Raw genomic sequence first — 23,099 nt, 5'->3', positions numbered from 1 at the left:
GTCGTACGTTCTTTGGTACTATTATATTATTTATGGATCGGGTCGTACGTTCCTCGGCACTAACATGTTATATATATGGATAGGGCCGGACGTTCTTCGATACTATTATATTATGTATGGATCGGGCTGTACATTCCACAACACTAACAGTTATACTATAATCTATGCATGCCATACGTTGTAAAGTCAAATTCAGTTATATAGAGTGACGTAGATATTATCACATGTTGGCCACAGATGCATTCAATTATTACAACTATTTTCATAATTCATCTACACTTAATGTTCTTATGCTTTATATACTCAATACATATATCGTACTGACCCCCTTTCTTCGGGGGGCTGCATTTCATGTCCGCGGGTACAGACACATATTTTGGGGATCCGCTAGCTTAGGATTTCTCCTCAGCAATTTTAGAAAGAGCTCCATTATGTCAGAGCCTAGCTTTTTGATACTGATCTTCTAATGTATATATCTATTTATTCAGGGGTACGGCGGGGACCCTATCGCGCCATATGATATCGTTGACACTCTTAGAGGTCTGTAGACATATGTGTGGGTTGTGTTTGTCACGACCCAAGCCTAGGGCCTAGACGTGACATAGCGAATGAGGAACCCGAAAGTACCTCAAACAAGCCTCTTAGCATTCTTTTAGCCTTTCATAGATAATGATGATAAATAGACAAGCGGAAATCATAATAATAAATATTCAACTTACATATGTCCAACAATACCTCTAACTATTAGATTTAATGGGGCTAAGACAAGTTCCTAGCTCACCCTCAATCATAATAGAAGAAATGCCATAATAAAATATCTTAACATATCATAAGCTAGAAAGACAAAGGAGTATTGTTCCCGGAACATGGGAACTCACCAAAAGTAGTCTTCGATGGAATATCAACTAGCCACGTGGAGGAGAACGAGGAGGAGCACCGATCCCTACATGGTGATATCATGTAGGCAAAAGAGTATGCGTTAGTACTTTGAATGTACTAAGTATGTAAGGATGCATGAACATTGAGAAAATATTATAACATTTATGTAATATGGAACATAATGTAATACATACATAATAAATCATATGGATATCCTTTAAAACATTCATTTTGTGGGAAGCTAACCATAACCGACATTTAAGACCATGCGAGCTATTACATGGAATCCAACATAACCCCCTACGTTGGCCGGGGAGACTACTTGCCAGGTAGAACTCCGTCAACTTCATTCATTTCTTTAACTTTAACTTTAAGGGCTATTTATGGATCCATTAGCCTAAGCCTACAAGGGCTCCTATGTTGGCACATAGTTAATGAGACAAGGGGTTGCTACTAGGATTCCCTTACCGAATCCCACCTCAATGCCTCATTCGGTGCTAAGTCAATCCCACGGAATAGTTTAATACTTCAAAATATTCATAGTATATAACTTGAGAATTCAAACATCATATTCGGTAGAATAGCTCATTAAAACATTTGATAATTCAAATATGCAAGAATTGTCCTTATTGCATAAAGAATTCATCATTCATATTATTTCATCATTCTTTCATTTCATAAGACTCCCTTTTTTATCATAGATATTTCTTTCATAAACATTTATTTGGAGTCAAAGCTTTCAAGTCAAACTTTATTAAAAATATAGTAAAACTAGGTGGGTTCAAATCACTTCAACTTGCAAATATGTATGTAATTAAATATACATAAATACTTTAAAAATCATTAATTAAAAATCATGCTTTAAACAACCCACCATGAATTTCAAGAACCTTTAAATAGATAAATAGAGGAATTACTTGCAAACTATAAATTCATATATATAAAATTACGTTGTATCAAAATAGAGCAATAATCATTAGTTTAACCATGATTCATACTATTAAGTAAAAATAAGAATTAACATAAGAAAATATTACTTAAAATCAAGATATTTAATTGAAAGAGTTTTTGGACTACATGGGTGGAAGAACCCATGGATAAATACTCACATAACTTAGAGTAAATCTTAAAGAAAATAAATATAATTTATCATATACTCAAAATAATTTAGGCATGAGAGTGGAAGGAATACTCTCATTGAAGTCTTACATACCTGGAAACCGAAGCTTTAGTTGGTACCGGAAGACTTAATGAACACTCTTGAGTCCTAGCTTCTCTCCTTGCCGGAACGTTTTGTGTACTACCCGGAATATATGAATCACCGGAATAGTATTTCTTCACTACTAAGAACTAAAACTATATTTGAGAATGTGTATAGAGAGAAGATTTGCTTGAGAAAGCTTGATGAATAAAATGAGGAAATAAGGTGGGTATTTATAGGTGGGAAAGATGACCTAACAATAAATAAAATAATTATAAATAAAAATCTGAAAATTTAGTGGAATATATTGATGTCATGGATGATGTTAAATGGAGGACAATTTATGTCATGAGTGATGTCAAATGTATCTAGATCTTTCTATGGTAGGTGAAATGAGTTATCTTTGACAGAATACTCTTTTTGGGAGCTGCATTTGACTAAGATAAATTCCTTATTAGGATTTGGTGTCTTCATAAGAATTGTAGATATGGAAGTCTAGTTTCATATCGTTCAAGAATCAACCAATTTGGATAAACCTACAGTTAGATATGATTTTTCTTCTATAAACACTCATTTCCGTAACAGCATCCTACCTTACAAAGATTAATTTATTTGACCTACGTAACCTCCGAATCTTAAAATATGGTCTTCATAAAAGTTGTAGGTAATGATCTTGTGGTTACTCAGAAATTTGAATCACTCAATTTGGATATTTCTATGAAAAGTTATGACCAAATTACAGAGGCTGTATCATGTTTAGGCAAAAATTGAAATATCGTATACAACGTTTTTAGGGGATATTACAGTGTATATGTGTTCAGTTGTGTCCATATGACTTATGTTTTGAGACATTTCCTTTCGTAGTGATAGCCCTGTCTGCTCGCGTATATGTATATAATGGGATGACCCCACATGCTATGATAGTCTCGTCGCCTTATGCACTATGTTACCTATTGATAAGTTGTGACCCCTCAAGAGACGGGTCATGCCAATGTATGAACATGGGATAATTTGAGATAACATTCTATCTCCTTAAGTTATAAATTAAGCGTGGTTTACTTATGATTAACAGGGGTACACGCGAGTGTCCAGCTTGGACACCAGTCACGGCCTATGGGGTTGGGTCATGACATGATGTTGCTTATTGCAGGTTTCCGTATTATTCTTGTTAGTTGCTTGTGATATATACTCCTTGCTTACATGTTCTTTATACTTTCTTTATCTTTGGAGCTCAGTCGACCGATGCCTACTGGGTGTCACTTGTTGGTATTTATACTACACTTCTGCACCCTGAAGATCATAGTACGGCTTTTCACTATTGATTTGAATATCATGCGGAGAAGATCTTGGATTTTAGAGACCTGGGTGAGCTCTTGGCTTTCAGAGTTGCCTATCTCCTTCTATTTTGGCTTGGATTAGTCTTTAATTGATATTCGGAGACAATTTGTATTATTATTACTATTATTTTATATGTATAAACCTTGTACTTCCTTATTTAATTTAGTAGCTCGACTACCAACTTATACCAGGTCTTGGGTATTATCTTGTTGTATTTTTATTATTCTTCTTTTCTTCTTATTATTATTACTATTATTCTCTTTTTTCCTTCCGTTTGTGATGGTCCGTTGCCTATAGTTCCGGACTGTGGGGTTAGGCTTACCTACTTGTGGGTTGGTAGTAATGACATCATGACTTGAGAAATAGGGTCGTGACACATATACATTCAATATCCATCAATATGTTATTAGGATTTATGAAACAAGTAGTTCAAATCATTTGTTCAAGAAACTAGTTCGTAGAAAAGCATTAAATTTTCAATAACCAGTAAAACATGTTAAATTTAAGAAAGGAATTCCCAAGAAACACAATCATGGAAACTCAATCCATTCACAATCAATCTATCACAATCATAGGCACATGGAGGAACAAAGTCCATGTTCAACATTAAATACCTGGAAGTTAGAGGGAACGATCGAAACTAGAAGGGATTGCTCGAAGACCTTGAACCCTAACTTTCTTTCTTTTCTTCAATCGCTTCTCTCAACAAAGTACAAGTGTGAATGAGAGAAAAAACCTTATTGGGTATGATAAGGGACTGATTTTTAGTCTCTGAACATGCAGGGTTCAGTTGGAAAAAGGTGAGAAAGAACCAAAATACCCTTCATTAAAACTGGGCGGGCACACTTCACGGAAGGCCACCACGGCCACCATGGTCCATGGTGGTGTCCATGATCCTGGACTTGAGCATGGTTCATGAGGGGCTTACCTTTATTGAGGCCACGACGGTCCATGGTGGGTGTCGTGGTCAGGGACTCAGGCTGGCTTGGGGAGAGGTGGCCACCACGGCTCGTGGTGGTCACCACGGGGTGTGGTCCTCTCCCGTGGTCCTCGCATGTCTCAAGGGTCTAGGGAGGTTGGGCTTCACGGATCGTGATAAGCACCACGAGTCGTAGAGCCTTCTGTGGTCTCTCCCTTACCCTATCTCCCACTTGTCAGGCCTCTTCATGGGCACTCTTCATGGATCGTGAAGATCAATACAGCCCGTGAAGGGTCTCGTGGCCAGCCTCTGTTGAAATTTTCAGATCATTCAGTGTTAGTTTAGGATAAGGACTTTGGGGGTGTTACAGTTGACTACAAGTCAAATGCACAAGTGAGTCAAAAATATTATCAAAAGGATGTTTTTAAGGCAAAAGACTTTGTTATATCAAAATTAGCTCACATATATCTCTACCGCTATACAAATGTCTCAGATATATCATACGAAAATAAATAAATAAATTTTAATTTTTTTATTAAAGAGATATATTTGAACTTTTTAGCAAAATTCATGTATATATTTGATTCCCACCCGTGAAAGTTTTTTGACATCTTTGATTTAATAGCTAATTTAAATATATTATTTTGATATCAAATTTATTTTTTTCACTCATTTTCTTATAAAATTAATCATAAATGTTCAATTTTTAATAAAAAGTATATTTAGAGCTTTGATTTCTTTGATTCAAAATAAAAGGCATTTTTGGACTTCTTTGATTTAATATAAAATGTTGATTGACTTTTTTATTATTTAAAAATAAATTTTTATTTAATAAAATATAGCTTAGTTAATTCTTAAAATTAGAATTGCATTTTTTTTCTTTTTGGATCCTCAACAAAGATCATACATTTTTCTATTCATAATAATGGAAACTAAATCTGAAGCCTAAAGTGTGAAAATCTTATAGATTGTTCAAATCAAAACAACTTTGTGATGTTAAATGTGTTTTTTTTGCTTGAGATTTTCTATAAATTAACGGGAAAATTATCTAACTAACAAATTTGTAACTTATTCATTGAAAACAATTATATTTTAAAAATATTATTTAAAAGAACAATATTTTAGTCAAATAATAAATTAATGGTATCCTAAGTCAGTTTCTAAATTAACTGATTTTTATCCCATATTTTATGCATAATCTGATTTTTTTCTCTTTCTTTCAATTCTCTCAAACTTTCTTTCTCCAATTTCAAATTAATTCAAAGCTAAAATATTTTTTCTCTCTCTATTTCTCCCTTTTCTTATGTTCTTCCCGCTTCTCTTTCATCCTTTCCCTCTTATTTTTTTTCCATAAATTGAAAGAATATCTCAAAAAATTTATTCAACAGTTTCATTGATTCAGGTATCCAATTTTTAATATGTATCTTTTTCGATGTTTTTCATATTTTTATAATTTTATTTCGTATATTGAAATTTATATAATTTAGATTACTTTCTAAAGACACGTAATGTAGTTTTTTTTTCTAGCAGTTAAGTCTGCTAAGTAGCTATGTAAAGAATTTAGTATCTCTACTTCCTTTTCAGTTCTTCTCATTTATATTTTTTATTGAATTTTATATTGTTAAGCAAATTTGTATCCATTTACTTTTTCACAGATTAGATATAATTTTTCAGATTTTCCCCTACATCTATTTTGTATTCATTCGAATAATTATGTTTTATTATATTTTGAATCAATTTTAATTTTTTTTGATGAATATTTTATTTTTTTTCTTTAGTTTGTATTATTCCAAAGTTATCTAAATAATTATATTTTTATATTTAAATGGTTGAAAACTGTGTAATAATTATTGTCTGTCAGAATATTGTATCCGTTCTCAAATTCTATGCATTCAAATTTGTATGCTTTTTGAATTTGTATCCTTTCAAATTTTAATGAGGCATTTTTCATTTACAATGTATTTATTTTAAGTTTGTATTCATTCCAAACTTATGCATGCTAGAATAGTTCTTTTTAATTTTATTCATTCCAAATTTATGCAAGATAGACTAGTTTTTTTTAGTATATATATTCATTCCAAAGTTATGCAAGTTAGATTAGGTCATTTTAGTTTGTATTCACTGCAAAGTTATGCAAGTTAAAATACAATTCTTTCAAAAACAATCAACATAGAAAATAATGATATAAAAATACATAAAACAATTAGAATCATAAGCATCATATATAAAAGGAAAGACTTAAGTGTTATCAAAAAATAACTATGCGATATACAGAAAACTAAACATTGTAGCCAAATTCATCGCTATAGATGTTCAAGGAAGGAACTAACATTAAAGGAATTCAAATTACCCAAAAAGACTCAAAGATCAATTTTATTTCTAAAAGAATACAAAGATCAATAACTAAGTGAATCATGCTCTATTCCTACATGACCACCTATTGTCAGTTTGTCACCCTTATAACTACATGTACTACATGAATTCTTCATCTTCTTTCCATATTGCTCATTGTATGATTTGTCATGAAACTTTTTTGGTGGCCTATCAGAAAGTCGTTTGAATTTTGGTGGTCGTAATATGTCATTTTCAATGTAAAAAGGTACATTCCACTCGCTTCGATCAGGTAAGGGAGGTATTGGAGTGTTGTATGTAACCAGCAATGTTTGTGCCTTGTGCAGGTCCGAACAATATTAATCATGAAAAAAATGTTTCTTCTTTAAAATAGTCCAAGCATGCGAACATTTTATTTCATCCATTTGAAATCTCTTACATGTACAAGTTTTATTTTCGAGGCATCCTATAAATGTTGTACCTTCATCAATCACACTGTGCACATAACTTGTTGCTACATCCTGTTAAATAAAAATAATACAACATGTTGTTTGTTTTACAGGTTATCCAAATAAAATATATATTTTAATAATCTAAAGAATACAAAATTACAATCAAATTAAGATTGAAAAAAAAAAAGATGTTACAACCACATTTGTATAGTATGACCGGTAATGCACTTATGTATTTGTTTTGTATTTTCAAATAAATATGTATTCCAAACATTCAAAACATACATATTTATAATAATGATTAGCTTCTCAAAAAAAAAAATTGTAATTGTAATATAATTCATGAATCATCATACCTGATCAAATTTTGTATTCGAAATATTCTTCACTGATCTGGGTCTCGTTTTCTATAGCAAAATTCTTGATCAAGCGTGATAATCAATATAGATTTAGATGCTTTTGATGCAGGGAGAAGAAGAGAGAAATAAACTTTGTAATCAAAAAGAAGATCGACTATTTCTCTTTCCTAGTTTCTAACGTAAGTAGTTATATTTTTCTACACAACTACAGATTTTCTCTCTTGAATTTCTCTAATTTGTTAATTCTAAATTGTACTCTTCAAGTTAAATCAAATTAAAAAATACATATATAAATCACATAGCAAACCAAAATATATCTATTTTCAATAAATAGTGAAAATGTAGCTAGAATGTCTTATTAAATGATAAAATGTTGTTGTTTTGAAAAATTTTCCTCTTTCTTTTATGACCACAAAATCACCAACCCACCACAAGTTTTGAAACTTGGGGATAATGAGATCAACTCTTCACTTTAATACCACGCTTGGTTCGAATGACACCAGGTTCGAACCAAGTCACAAGTCCCTCTAACCTTTATACTCGAACAAAACCATAAGGTCTAGAACTCGGATTCATTTCACAATTGCTAGGAAATAAAGAAAGAAAAAAGGAAGCAAAAATGCATATAATCAGCATGATTCAGAGTGGAAGATATCCTTTAAAACATTTCATAGAACTTTCCAGATCTCCTTGGGGAAAAAAAGAGAAGCTGCTCATCCAATGAACTGCTATTGGATTAGCTGTCAGACAAAATACAAGCTACATATTCATACATACTTGGGACACAATACTAACGCGGAAAAAAAAAGCATCCTATAAAACAAAGCTGGCGAAGCAGCTGCAGGTGTTGTTATGCACTAGTAGAACATTGGTGGTTGAGTTGTAGCAGCAATGCTTCCATAACCACCATCGTAAATTGCTTGACTAGCAGCACCAATTTGCTGACCTTGGGAATGCATTAGAGCCTGAGAATGCATGAGAGCCTGTGAACCACCCATCCTAGCCAAAGCAAGCTGCCGCTCATAGGCTGCAAGATCAGTCACTGAAATACCAGGGACGTGTCCCACAGATGGAGGAGGAAGAGGGGTAGAACTGGCTCCTGGCAGAGTAGGCTTGCTTCCCCATGAGCACTGTAATGAAAACACAAAATTATCAACTCAGCAGAAGATTCAGTTTTGACTAGATTTAAATTTCAGAAACTACTTGTCAACCAACGAAAATATTTGGAGACGACAACTACTACAATTTACTAACATGCTTAAGAACAAGGGCCAATTGTGTCACCGTAAGCTATCCCTTCACAGTCTTTTGCACTTATGAAGTTACATAATGACCAAGTCAAATCCTTCTCCCGAAGTTTCCACTTTTGTCTTCAACCTAATATCACCAATACTATTATCAACAGCTTACCCTGTACCGGAGTTAAGTTACTCTATCCTCTTTCTGGCCCCTCTCTTCCTCTTTCTATTGAGCATATCAGTACATACACTATGCCTTTATCTGCTGAAAAAGGAGCTCTCACAGAGAAAAACTATCTTCCAGAGCAGGTGGTACCAATATCTACCAAGTAAATTAAGAAATTATTCGAATACTTCCATGGACTCTTAAATGAAAAAAGAGGCAGAGACATTGTACTAGGTGATTTGGCGCACTCCCATAGTCTTCGGGATTTTGGATACTGCAGGTGTTTCAAGGTGGAGGAGGTTAGACGTGCGATTAGCAGAATGAGGAGGGTCCTGATGAGATTCCGATGGACTTTTGGAAGTGCACTGACAAGGCAGGTTTGGAGTGGTTGACTAGGTTGTTTAATGTTATTTTGAAGACAGCTAAGATGCCCGATGAATAGAGGTGGAGTGCTATGGTTCCATTGTACAAGAACAAGGGTGATATTCAAAATTGTGATAATTATAGGGGTATCAAATTGCTAAACCACACCATAAAGATATGGGAGAGAGTGGTGGAGATGCGGATGAGGAGAGGAGTGTCAATCTCAGAGAATCAGTTTGGATTCATGCCGGGGCGATCGACTACTGAAGCAATCCATCTTATGCAGAGATTGGTGGAGAAATTTAGAGAAAGAAAAAGGAATCTTCATATGGTATTCATTGATCTTGAAAAGGCTTATGACAGTTTCGAGGGATGTTCTCTGGAGGTGTCTGGAGGCTAAAGGGGTCCCACTGGTGTATATTAGAGCGATAAAAGACATGTATGCTGGGGCCAAGACTCGGATTAGAACGGTGGGAGATGACTCAAAGCATTTTCCTATGGAGATAGGACTACATCAGGGATCTGTGCTTAGTCCGTTTCTTTTTGCCTTGGTGATGGATGAGCTGACACAGTCTATTTAGGAAGAGGCTCCATGATGTATGCAATTTGCGGATGACATAGTCTTGATTGATGAGGCTCGGAACAGAGTTAATGATAGGTTGGAGGTTTGGAGACAAACACTGTAGTCCAAAGGGTTCAAATTGAGCAGGACCAAAACAGAATGCATGAAGTGCAAATTCAGTGTTGCGATGGAGGAAGAGGGCAAACAGAATGCATGAAGTGCAAATTCAGTGTTGCGATGGAGGAAGAGGGCAGGGAAGTGAGGCGTGCCACTCAACCAATCTCCAAGAGAGAAAGCTTTAAATATCTTGGATCCATCATCCAGAGTAGTGGGGACATCGACGATGATATCATGCATTGCATTGGAGCAGCATGGATGAAATAGAGGCTTTCTTCTGGAGTACTGTGTGATAAGAAGGTACCACTTAAACTTAAAGGTAAGTTCTAAATAATGGTGGTTAGACCGGCATATGGAGTGGAGTGCTGGCTAGTCAAGAACTCCCATGTTCAGAAGGTACATGTTGCAGAGATGAGGATGTTGAGATGGATGTGTGGACGGACACACTAGGAGAGATAAGATTAGGAATGAGGATATTCGGGAGAAGGTGGGAGTGGCCTCTGTGGCAGACAAGATGAGAAAAGCGAGACTGAGATAGTTTGGGCATGAGTAGATGAGGGGTGTCAACACACCAGTTAGGAGGTGTGAGCGGTTGGATTTGGGAGTTATGCGGAGGGGTATGGGTAGACCAAAGAAGTATTAGGGAGATGTGATTAGACAGGATATGGCGCTACTCCATATTACTGAAGACATGACCTTAGATAGAAAGGAGTGGAGGTCGCGGATTAGGGTAGAAGACTAGTAGGGATAGTATGGTGTATTGTCTTGTGACTGTTTAGGATTGGTCGTAGGTCTAGGAATGCTACTATAGTTGTGTTGTTAGGGCCTTTTGATTATCTCATTACTTTGCTATTGTTATTGTTATTATATTGTGTTAGTCGTTTTTGTCATTATGCTAAGTTGCGCGGACTCTTCATTTTTGTTGTCGCACCCGTATCGACACGAGATGGATGCGGGTGCGGAATACGTGGGATTCGGTCAACCCACATCAGATACTTTGACCAAGAGTCCATGGACAACCCACATCAGATACATCAGACTGGTGCGGGTGCAGGTGCGGGTGCGGGATATGTGTGAGATTCGATCAATCCACATCAGATACATCAGACTGGTGCGGGTGCAAGTGCGGGTGCGGGATACGTCTGAGATTCGATCAATCCACATCAGATACTTTGACCAAGATACTTTTCCTCTTGGTCAATATTCGTTACTTCATGTTTCAAGCCAAACAGAGAAATGCTAAATTCAAGCGGTTGTGTTCCAACTTATGGTAGACAATAACAATAATCTGTAAGGAGAGCTGGTGGAAGATCTTGAATGACTTTCTTTTCTTTTCTGAGGAGAAGTATATCTTTATCTTTATAACTATATTTTTATAATATTGAATATTTTTAGCCAAATCCCCGCACCCGTATCCATACTCGGATTCGTATCCTCGAATCTTAAAATTTAAATTTTGCTGAATTCGACTCTCGGATTCGCATTCGTCTCGAACACCCGCACCCGAGTCCGAGCAACTTAGCCGTTATGCTATATATATTCATTCTTCTCTCTCTTTCTTATTTGGGGATGATACTTGTGAACCGAGGGTCTTTCGGAAACAGTCTCTCTGTCTCCATGAGGTAGTGGTAAGGTCTGCGTACATTCTACCCTCCTCAGACATCACTTGTGGGATTTCACTGGCTATATTGTTGTTGTTGTTGTTGTAATAGAATACAAGTAACCTCGGCCAAGCCCATCCGACCCTAAGAAAACGATATTACACATCCAGCAACTCCACATGCCAAACATTAGGTTATGTTTCATTCCAAAGCAAAACACCATCTGCAGAATCATCAAAACTCACAACGGATAAAATATGAATATTCTTCTATGGAATAGGACCACACAAGGTGCACTAGAAATTTATACCCCCCCCCCCCTCTCTTCGGTGCTTCTAAAATGTTGAACTTTCATTTTCGTAAACTGCAAAAGAAATAACAAAGTGCTTCAAGAACCCACTTTACATAATTTGCCTCCAATCAGGCCTAAAGACGTCACAAATTGATAAGTCATAAGTCTGAGGAAAGAGAGAACTCTAAAATGTTCTTTATAGTTTTATAACTTTGTTTAGATTATTAGAACCAGGTAGTGTTACAGAAAATCTAGGTATACACAAAGTGAAAACAGCTGAATTCTCATTTTCACACACTACCTTAATAGGTTTACCAAAAAGGAATTGGGCATTTCCCAACTGAATAGCTTGAGCAGCTTCAGCATGGGTGCTGTATCTTACAAAACCAAAACCTTTGTCTCGTTGAATACGGACATCCTCAATAACGCCAGCTCCAAGAGCATGAAAATGACGATGGAGGTCAACTAAAGTAACCTGAAAACCACATGGACATGAGAACCTCACACATAATTACAGTATTTAAAGACAATAATAATAAACTGCAAATAAACTCCTTCCTACTTCCACTGTATATTACTCCTCTACGGCATTCAAGCAGGGAAAGTAAATCTCTTGCATCCTAACAGCTACTTGATACTTATGCAGATGCCTAAGGTCCAGGAGTAGGGCTATAGTTCCATTGCTTGAATGTAGATGTAAATTGAAGCTATTTAAGAAGCATGTGAACTATATCTCCACCCAGTGGAACTTCTGATACAGCAGTTACATTTAAACCACTTTGGGTATTTCATGTTATCATGAATCATAATATTTGTCTGCAAGAGAGCATGTGCAAATATGATTGCACGCAAAACTTGGTAAGCTGGCCTAAAGGAGGGTGGAGACATCCCCACAACAATTAGTTGCAAATTCAAAAATGGAGTTACGAGGTGTTACTTGTACTCACTTCAGGAGAAAGGTTGCCAACATAAACAGTTGTATACTGAGGACTATTTTCTGGAGCATCTTCATTGGCCTTGTCACGACCATCATCTAGACAATAACACAAATAGCATCAAGATTCTTCATCATGTAGGTTAATTCAGTGAAAGCAAGCCAACTAGAAAGCTCTAGTAAGCACTCCATGTCAGTTACAGAGGGCAAAAGAATCTAAACATATAACACGATAAACCACTGAATATGAATGTGCGATCAATATGCAAGAATTGTGCTTGGATCAATATGCAAGAATTGTACATGACTGTTAAAGGTACTTGATATTACTACAACTGATTCAAGAAGCAGAAAATAGAAGCAACCATAAAATTCAAGAAAACCAACCTGATGTTCCACTTGCCAACTCAACAACACTTTTCGCATCTGAACTCTGCTTGTCATCAATTCCTCCAGCACCTTTTGTTGCCCAGTTGCAGCGGATTTGTCTGCTTCCTAACCATTTCCCTTTTTTTGAACCAAAAAGATTTCTATTTAGATAGAAAACCAGGCCCATCTTCGATCAAGCCTACTAATCTAGGAGATAAAACAACCAAGAAATGATGCAGTAATGTGGCATGAAACCAAGTTCTCATCCATTTGAAATGATTTTAAGAGAAAAAGAAATGCCAAATCTTGTATTTCTAAAACATTGAGAACTATATAAATTGGCTGGTACACACCATTCTTTACATGAATACTCCGCAAAAACAGTAAAAAAAAGATTGAACTATAGCATGCAAGAGAACCTAATGAAACCAGATTGGGACGAAGACTTGAGGAGATGTGATGATCTGTTTAGTTATGCGAGTGAAAGACCAACATAGAGAGTGACAGAATGTGTAACAATGAGCTACCCACACGAGAAAACAAGAAAATAATTTTATGTTAGTCTTATGCTATAGAATCATAAGTAGAACAAGAAACAGTAAGCAACCAAGATTTTTCCCAATAGAAGACTGGTTGGTAAAGTGCTCTATTCAGAATCAAATTCTCACTATGCAATTTTAAAGACAGTATATTAAACCATGTCGAATGAGAGTATTAAAAAAAATAGACAGCTCGTTCTTACCATTCAAGTCATTAATTGCACTTTGCGCCTCCTGCACAAAACATTCCCAAAAGAAAAAAAGGTTGACATGGTTCATACAAAAGCACAAGGCAGGCACAATTAGTTTTCTTCTTTTCCTATTTTGGGTGGAATGCACACGAAAAGAAGCTTAATATCAGAGGTTTGAGCAAAGCATATTAGTACCTGCTGATTACGGAAGGAAACAAATCCAAATCCCCTTGAACGGCCTGATTTTTGATCCCACATAACCTTTGCATCTCTGCGTGGAAAAACTTGAAAATCATATCTGACAGTACAATATATTTTTGAAAATGAATGCCATGGTTTGCAGGACTACAAATGATAGAACTTACGAGCAGCTAGGGTAGACTGAAAAGCATGCATACAATGTGGCATCTGTAACCTCTGGACTGAGATCACCCACAAAAATGTTAAAGTTACCTGTAATCCAGAGAAGACAGTATTGAGTTCTCAACTAAGTAATGCAAAACTAACAAGAAGGTAGAAAATATACATATCTGATATACATACTTGAGGTATCCTCTCTCTGAGAACTAGTATATGCCCAGTTAACTTTTATAGGCTGTCCAAACCTGCATTTTACCAGTAAGGTCTACCACAGAGCTAATACTGAACCCTTAAGCCAGAATATTGCAAGAAAATCTACTTACAAATGTCTTCCATTAAGAGTCACAATAGCAAGGGCTGCTGATCGGCGATCAAAGTAATCCACAAAACCATAGGATGACTGCAACGTATCAAGAAATCTCAAACAAGTTATGTGACTTGCGATGAACGACAGACTCACACATAAACATCAATCTAGAAAGTATCCAGGATTTCAGGACTATATCTGTTAAGAGAGAAAATATTTTATGGAACTAACATCAACATTGCAGTATACAAGAAGATGAAGAATTCAAACATTTGGTAGACACCAACCCCTCTTTCCTGCCACTTTCTCAGGTTCTAGAAGTGTAGCCCAACTTGTAGAAATCATGGAGTAACAGAAGGTTAAGACTATCATTGTGCATGATTAACTTAAATGTGAAATATTTTTGCTTTAAAAGCTTAAAAGTTATTCATGAATAGAACCTCATCACATTAAATTGCTGCAATGTCGCAATCACAATAAACTCCAAAGTCAGCAAGGTCTGAACAAGTTAAAAGTTAAGAACTTACGTGGGAATCACCATTACAACCTTGTTATACTTCAATCTACAAAAGCTCAATGGTGATTCATCAATTTTGAAGATTCGCAGTTTTGACTGGCGTCAATGCTATAAATACTGAAAGCAAACAGACAATACCTACACTCTGAATTCATGAAGGCTGATTCATGAGTTAAAGAACTAATAAGGCCAATGTTTCTAAGGCTAAAGGCGAAGCCGAGGTGCTCCAAGGTGAGAGCGATGCCTCAAGAAGTAAAGAAAATGTCTTTCAAGGAGGTTTTCACAATTGATTTCAAACAAGTATATAGTTGGAAAAGAAAAATAAAGGAGAAAACAACAAAAATAGGGCAATGACTGAACAGTGAAGAAATTAGAAATAGAAGATTGTGACTTTTTTGTTTCATTTCAATAGTTAATGGCTGATTATTGGGAGTGAGAGAAATATTGCCTACATGAAAAATCACAAAGAGAAACCACTTCAACCACAACTATCCATAAACCTAAACAAGTTAAACCTAAACATGCTAGCTTGCCACTTCTCTCTCTGCCTCCAAAAGTACAAACAAGCACCAGTGAGGTGAATGCATTAATGAAATTCAGCCAAAGTCGCGTCTCAACTGTGAAGGCATACACCTCATAAATTAACACCCACCCTCCATTCAGCAAAAGGCAATATGCCCTCACCCTCGAGATGTGCATATGGCCTAACAAACAAATCTGAAAGCAAAGAGCCAGAATCATTAGCATAACCAGCTTCACCTGAAAAGCTTCTCCTAAAACATAACGCAAGAGAAATTCATGGTTTTAATTTACATTCTTCACTTGCTCCAAGGTTCCTACACTCCATAGTCATTAAAGTGTTAACATGTTATACTAGTTAGAACTATGACAGAAATCAATCATCTTCAGATAGGCATGTTTCAATTAACTCTCAAGACTTGTCTGGTAAGAAAATGTTAAATATGAACCACAATAATGAGTCCAGACCTTTTCCTTTTTTATGAGTTTGCATCCCTCAAGGGGGCCAATACTTGAGAAGACCTCTTGAAGAAGTGGTTCCGTTACTTGGGGGTGGATGTTTCCAACGTACCTAGTTCGGATAACATAAAAACCAGAAGGGTTATCAATGATTAATTCAGAAAATTATGTCCTCTTTAAGTATATAGACAAGCATGTTTGAGCAAGCACAGTTTCATGCAGCTAAACATGCAGCGAACAAGTGATAAGAAAGCATATAAAAGTATATATTTACATGAGCTTTTGTACCAAGATACAACTATAGAGAAGGGTTTCCATTCAAAAGGAGATTTCTATTTCTTAGAAAGCAGCTTTTCATTACATTATACTAAATCTATGAGCGGGACAGCAGACCATTGCCCCCAACAGCTTTAAACACCATTTCTTTCAAATAGATCCTTCGTTGGACAGATAAGTTTATGAAGTGAAGTCCAAAATGAATCTAGCATTCTTACACAACCTTATACATGCAAAAACTAAATGTTCAGAAATAATACTCTTCCCTAACACAACAGAAAACCTCATGCTCCCTCTGTTTTAATTTGACACGGAGTTTAAGAAAGTAAAAAAGACTTTTGAATCTAGTCGTCTTAAACTAAAGATATGTCAAATGTACCAAAATGTCTTTTAATCTTGTGGTCTTAAAAATGTCATGTGGAAAGTAGGAATTAAAGAGTCGCCAAAAAAGAAAAAAGACATTACTTTTGAAACAGACTAAAAGGAAAGTAGGACAAATATATTGAAATGGAGAGAGTATCATTTTTCAAGCAAAAGGCAACAATTTAAAAAGAAAAAGGCAAAATAAAAGAAACTGGTTTTCAAATCAAAAGAATGGCCATGAGGCACTCACACACTGCGGCAAGTACTTGAATCAAATCCACGAGGCAAATTTCCACTCAAGATAGGCTCTATCTGTAACCAAATACTACAAACGGTCAATAAAACAAAAAAAAAAGATCCTTAAGTTTTCCTTAATCCCGTGTATATAGACACAAGTTCAAGTCAACACAGGAGTATTCCATGACATTGTGAAAATTCACGATAACTTTTTTTTAATGACAAGAGTACCCGCAGCCACTACCCAATTCAAGAAAACTTTTCCCGTAGAAGCTACAAATGTGAATGAATGAAGGATTGTGGTGACCATGCCCCCAATTGCACGGCCCCTTCATCTCTCCTTCACCCAAAGTTGTGAAATTTTTATTCAATAACTTGGAATTTTACAAAAACCATATAACCATGCTTACACAGAGAAGACACCAAGATTTGGTCATTCCTTATTCTAAATGTTCTAACTATATAGGAGTGCTAAGCAGAAAAACTAAATAAAGGCCAAAACAGTTTGAAAACCAAACACCACTATAGTGGAAGTGAACTTTATAAGCTACATACCAACTCCCTATTATAACTTCTTAATTCTAATACTAAATGAACTCAACAACAACATACCAGGTTAGAGCTTATGCAAACCTTACCCTACCTTTGCAGTAGAGAGGATGCTTCCGATAAACTCCTGGCTCAAGAAAAGCAAAAAGAACCACACAAGCAAGTGCAGATAGAAAAACATTCTTTTATTGTTCATGCCCGTACTTAAAACTCTATCCCCGAAGTTACTAAAAATGATAAATAAAGGGTTAACTGAACTCAAGTCCAGTAATTTCAACTACTGGCCAATCAGAACTCTACAAACTCAACCTTCACCATGTTCTAATCATTGACGCGTATACATTTTTTTATTTTTGACAATAAAGCTTAATTTTTTTCAAATGGGTATCCAAATTAGAAAAAACAAAAGGAGAAAGATCCAAATTTTAAATTTTCAAGAAAACCACAATCAAGAGATGAAAAAAAAAAAAAAAGATTCCAGCTTTACCAAAACTTGAACTTGGGTAAAATCCAAAAGGGCATAATAACAAGTCAAAACCCAAATAAAGACAAGAAATGAAATAAAAAAACCTGAGGTGGTGCAAGAAGAGCGGGATGAAAAAGGGATTGCTGCATCAATGCTTGTTGCTGCTTCAGCCTCTGTTGCATCATCTCCTATGAAATTAATTTAATGCACATATACAGGAGATATAAAACACAGATTATATTTAGGGAAAAAAAAGGGGGGGATGATTTTCAAGAAAGGAAAATTAAGGAAGGAAAAAAGAAAAAAAAGAAAAAAGAAAAAAATAAATAAACCCTCGTCTAAGAGAAAGACAAGATGAAGAGTGAAATAGACAGATGATGTTTTGCCACACTGCTATAGATCTTTAGTTTTAGCTGATTACCAAAATCTGCTACACCCGTTTCTTTTCACTCTTCCTACACCTCCTTTCTCTTTATAAGTAGGACCTTTTTGGGCCAGAGTCTAAGCTGATTTTGAAATTTAATTTTTTTAAATTTATTTTCATCTTAGATTTTAAAAATCTGATATTTAAATATTTTCAAATTTAATTAGTGTTTAGGATTTCTACCAAAAAAAATTCAACTTAAATGTATGTCGTATGTCCAAATAAAATTTTAAATTTTAAAATCTCAAAATTTTCAGATTTTAACTTTAAAATCTATAGCTAAATAGTTGGTTGTTTGGGCTAAATCTAAAGATAAGTAGTACATTATTTTGGGCCTTTGCAAAAAATAAGTGGATAATTACCTAAATTTATAACTTATTTTATCATATTATCTAAAAAAAATTACCATTTAAAAAAATTGCAAAAATTCTTACTTTCTCATATTCTCGAATACATCACTTTCTGTGATGTATCGGGGTGTCGGAAACATCACTTTACATGATGTATTGATTTGATATATTACTTTATGTGATATATCGATCAGATATATCACTTTACGTGATGTATGGGGGTGTGGATACATTACTTTATGCAATGTATCGATTAGATTCATCATTTTACGTGATGTATCAAGACGCTTTGGGATATATCCGGATTCCACCAAATTTAAGGAATTTTTTAAATTTGGAATAAAATAAGGATACTATGTAATTGGGTCTTAACACTATGGAATTTGGTGATCCTTCCAAAAATAAGAGACTGGTTTAAGTTTAGGATTAAGGTTAAGGGTAAATCACCTAGATGTACAATATTCAAAAAATATTTACCACATAGAGCAACATAATTATTTTAACCATATATAGCAAATTATTTGAATTAAATTAAGTACGGTCTTTATTCTTCTAAAACTCTCGCCCGCTATTTTCTCTTCCCCTGTTTCTCTCCAAATTTTCTACACCAATATTCTCTCCAATCTTCTCACCCATAATTTTCTCCAAAATTAGGGCAATACTTAGCTTCATAGCTTCTCAACCTCGATTTTCTACAATATTTGTACTCCAATTTTGAAATTAAGTGATGTGTATTCAATGGTTATTGGAGAAGAATGGCAAAATTTAAGTGAATGCAGATTTAAATCAGTTGAAGAATTGTGATTTCTGAGTAGAGATCTATGATTACTTAAAGGTTTGAATGGTTGAATGTTTAATTGTTTAAAGGTTTGAATTAGATGGCATACCTAATTCATTAGCGATACACGATTTATATTCAGTTGTGATTCAATATGAAAGTTTATTTTTGTTTCTACGTTTATCACAATTACTTGTTTTCTTGTTTAATGTGTGTGTAATATAGTTTTTGTTCAAGTTTAATTCATTTTTTGTGGCCTACAGATCACTGAAGGTTGGTTTCATTAGATACAAATTTCATTCATGTCTAATTCTCTTCTAATTCAAGTTTAATGTGTATGTAATACGTTTGTTGTTCAAGTTTAATTCATTATTGTGGCCTACAGATCACTGAATGTTGGTTTTGTTAGCTACATGTTTCATTCGTGTCTAATTCTCTTCTAATTCAAGTTTAATGTGTGTGTAATACCTTTGTTGTTCAAGTTTAATTCATTTATGTAGCCTACAGATCACTGAAGGCTGGTTTCATTAGTACATGTTTTACTCGTATCTAATTCTCTAATTCTCTTCTAATTCAACAAAAAAAATATGTAGGAGAAAAACGCGGCCAATCTGACTGTGCTTCTTTACTTCAATGGCCGATGGGATTCTAGCAATAAGTATGTTAATTACTTGACAGATGGTGTGTTGATAAATACCGATTCAAAATTTGCTAGCCTCGTTTCTGTGATTGTTGCTCAATTGTCAATAGACACATTAACAAGTAAAGTTGAAATCAGATATAAGATTGATGAAAGATCTCCTCCAATTCAAATTCATAACGATATGGGAGTAAAAGTGTATATTGAAATCAAAAAGGAACATAGAGATATGTCAAAATACCCTTTATGTGTCACAACAACTGAATCGGTCAACTTGGAGAGTAATTCCACCTTAATTCCACTATTATGTTTAGACACTTCAAAAGACATGAGGATTACACACAATTTATATTTTTCTAATGCATTTAGTGGTATCAGTGATGCGCTAGAGTTAATTGGCTTTGGATCATGTGAGGAAGTTGATGAGCAAGAAAAAATACAACCAAGCATCATTATTAACCCCAATCAATCTTTTTTTGAGAAAGATCAAGTTTACAAAAATAAATATGTCCTTATCAGTGCACTAAAAAGACATTCCATTCTTAAACACTTCGAATTCAAGACATTGAGATCAAGCTCAACATGGTAAGACTCAAATTCAAGTTAGTTTATACTATTGATTGTCTATTAATAATTTTTTTCAACAGCTATTCAATACAATGCCTCAGAGAAAACTGTAATTGGAATTTACGCACTTCAAGCGTGAATAAATCTCAAATGTTTGCTATTAGAGATTTTGAAAGTAAACACACGTGTTTGTTGCTATATAATTCATTATCAGAAAGACAAGCAACAAAGACAGTTGTTGGGAGTATTATTATTGCCAAATGTATTAATTCAGATGCCAACTACACACCAAGAGATATACAAAATAACATGTTATAGGAATATGATGTGCGACTCACATATATGCAAGCTTGGAGAGCTAAAGAAAAAGCTTTTGAATTAGTCCGAGGTGATCCAACTCAATCATATGCAAAGTTGCCAAGTTACTTTCACATACTAGAGGCAACTTACCCTGGTTCTTATATAAGCTTGCACAAATCAGAGAATGACCATTTCCTATATGCATTTGTAGCTCTGTTTACATCGATAAAAAGGATGGGAGTATTGTAGACCAATTGTAGTTGTTGATGGAACTTTTTTAAAAGAAGCATACAAAGGGACAATGCTAACAGTTAATACCTTAGATGCAGCAGGTGAGACCTTTCGAATACAATACTAATGTTTTTATAAATAAAATTCTAATTTGTGTTAAAAGTCTGCACTATGTATTAAAAGTTATTATGCATGAAACAAAAATGTATTAAAAATGTATTAAACATTATACCTGATGCAGGGAGTATACTGCCGCTTGCTTATGCCATTGTTGATTCAGAGAATGATGCATCTTGGAGGTGGTTTTTTGAACAATTCAGAGAGGCATTTGGTCAAAGATCAGAGATGTGTATCATTTCAGATAGGCATGCAAACATTATTAAGGCAACCTCAACTGTCTATGATGAAATACCTCATTTCACGTGTATATGGCACTTGTTGCAAAACATAATGAAAAACTTCAGAAAGAATCAGCAAAAGGTAACATAATTGTTCTACTCTATGGCAAAAACATACACCACGGTAGAGTTTAATCAACACATGACAATTGTTGAGAAGATAGATAAGAGGATCAAAGACTACTTGCTGAACATTAGATACAACAAATGGTCACGTGTTCATGCTCAGGTAAATAGGACTTGGATGATGACATCAAACATTGCAGAATCAATCAATTCAAGAACAAGATATGCCAAAGTTCTAACAGTCTTGCACCTCCTAGAATTCATGAGATAACTTGTTCAAAAATGGAATAACAATAACAGGTCAAAGACAATATTTTTAGGATTTTACCTTGGGAAAAAGTATGAAAAAATTCTACAATATAACAAAACTGCATAGGAGAAATTAAGAGTATGGTATTTATAAATTTCGTTTTGCTAATATTTTTTCTTCTGATTAAGATGTAACATCTCTCTTGCCTATATTTCTTCTTATTTTTCATAGGTTAGGGAGACAAATGAATATGTGTATACGGTACTTGATGGTATTACACGATTCACGGTATGTCTTCAACAACGTACATGCACATGTGGGAGATTTTAATTGGATGAGCTGTCATGTCCACATGCTTTGGTTGTTTTAACAACAAAACACACTGGTTATGAAAAATATTGCTCTGATTACTACACAAGAGGAAATTTATTGTTGACATACCAGTTTTACTTGAATCTCCTCCCAGATGAAAGCACCGGGAATATACCAACACACGTTCTTGAAGAGGTTGTACTTCCACCACTTGGAAAGAGACCTCCTGGGAGGCCAAAATATAAAAGACACACACAATTGAGAGAAGATGGATTCAAAAAATCAAAAATAACATGCAGTAATTGTGGACAACAAGGTCACAACAGGAAGACTTGCAAGAATGTTAGCCTTTGGATTAAATATAAAGAATGACATTTGAAATAAAGAGTAAACTTTGTTTATTTTAGGTCATTAGTTTACTACAAAAATTTATTTTTTAGTTCAATTTTAATTCATTTTTTGTGGTCTATAGATCACTGAAGGTTTTTTCATTGGCTACAATTTTCATTCGTGTCTAATTCTCTTCTAATTCAACTTTAGTGTCTATGTAATTCATTTTTAGTTCAAGTCTAATTCATTTTTGTGTTCTATGGATTACTGGAGGCTTTTTCAATATCTATATTTTTCATTCGTGTCTAGTTCTCTTTTAATTCAACTTTAGTGTGTATGTAATTCATTTTTAGTTCAAATCTAATTCATTTTTATGTTCTATGAATTACTGAAGGCTTTTTCAATAGCTACATTTTTCATCCGTGTCTAATTCTATTCTAATTCAAGTTTAATATGTATATAATAATTTTAGTTCAAGACTAATTGCTTTTTCATTAGCTACACTTTTCATTCGTGTCGAATTCTCTTCTAATTCAACTTTAATATGTA

At 34.6% G+C, this 23,099-nt stretch overlaps 1 protein-coding gene across 3 annotated transcripts; it reads right to left on the bottom strand.

Moving 5' to 3' along the window:
• Window positions 1–8,099: 8,099 nt before the first annotated feature.
• LOC129893035 (oligouridylate-binding protein 1-like) lies at window positions 8,100–18,403 on the bottom strand. 3 transcript variants are annotated; one of them, XM_055968525.1, is made up of 13 exons: window positions 18,326–18,403; window positions 18,009–18,092; window positions 16,903–16,964; window positions 16,023–16,125; window positions 14,535–14,611; window positions 14,395–14,456; window positions 14,217–14,304; window positions 14,047–14,122; window positions 13,864–13,894; window positions 13,140–13,259; window positions 12,766–12,851; window positions 12,120–12,293; window positions 8,100–8,609 (listed from the first exon to the last, which is right to left on the bottom strand). In XM_055968525.1, exons 2-13 carry the CDS (start codon window positions 18,087–18,089, stop codon window positions 8,337–8,339), a joined length of 1,233 nt encoding a protein of 410 aa, XP_055824500.1. In that variant the 5' UTR covers window positions 18,090–18,092; window positions 18,326–18,403; the 3' UTR covers window positions 8,100–8,336. The 3 variants fall into 3 exon arrangements, with proteins under 3 accessions (XP_055824500.1, XP_055824499.1, XP_055824498.1); XM_055968524.1 differs by lacking the exon at window positions 18,326–18,403 and having other exon boundaries at window positions 18,009–18,319; XM_055968523.1 differs by lacking the exons at window positions 18,009–18,092; window positions 18,326–18,403 and adding an exon at window positions 17,533–17,760.
• Window positions 18,404–23,099: the final 4,696 nt, after the last annotated feature.

This window comes from Solanum dulcamara, chromosome 6 (assembly GCF_947179165.1).
Source record: "Solanum dulcamara chromosome 6, daSolDulc1.2, whole genome shotgun sequence".
Taxonomy (NCBI): domain Eukaryota; kingdom Viridiplantae; phylum Streptophyta; class Magnoliopsida; order Solanales; family Solanaceae; genus Solanum; species Solanum dulcamara.
The sequence above is the reverse complement of the archived record's forward strand: the minus strand, read 5'-3'. Positions and strand labels throughout refer to the sequence as shown.

Coding starts and splice junctions, on each gene's coding strand:
- LOC129893035 (XM_055968523.1), bottom strand. CDS start 17,634: ATGAACAATAAAAGAATGTTTTTCTATCTGCACTTGCTTGTGTGGTTC. Junction 14,305..14,394: donor TCAGAGAGAGGATACCTCAA/GTATGTATATCA, acceptor TCTGGATTACAG/GTAACTTTAACATTTTTGTG. Junction 8,610..12,119: donor TTTTTGGTAAACCTATTAAG/GTAGTGTGTGAA, acceptor TTTTCATTACAG/TGCTCATGGGGAAGCAAGCC.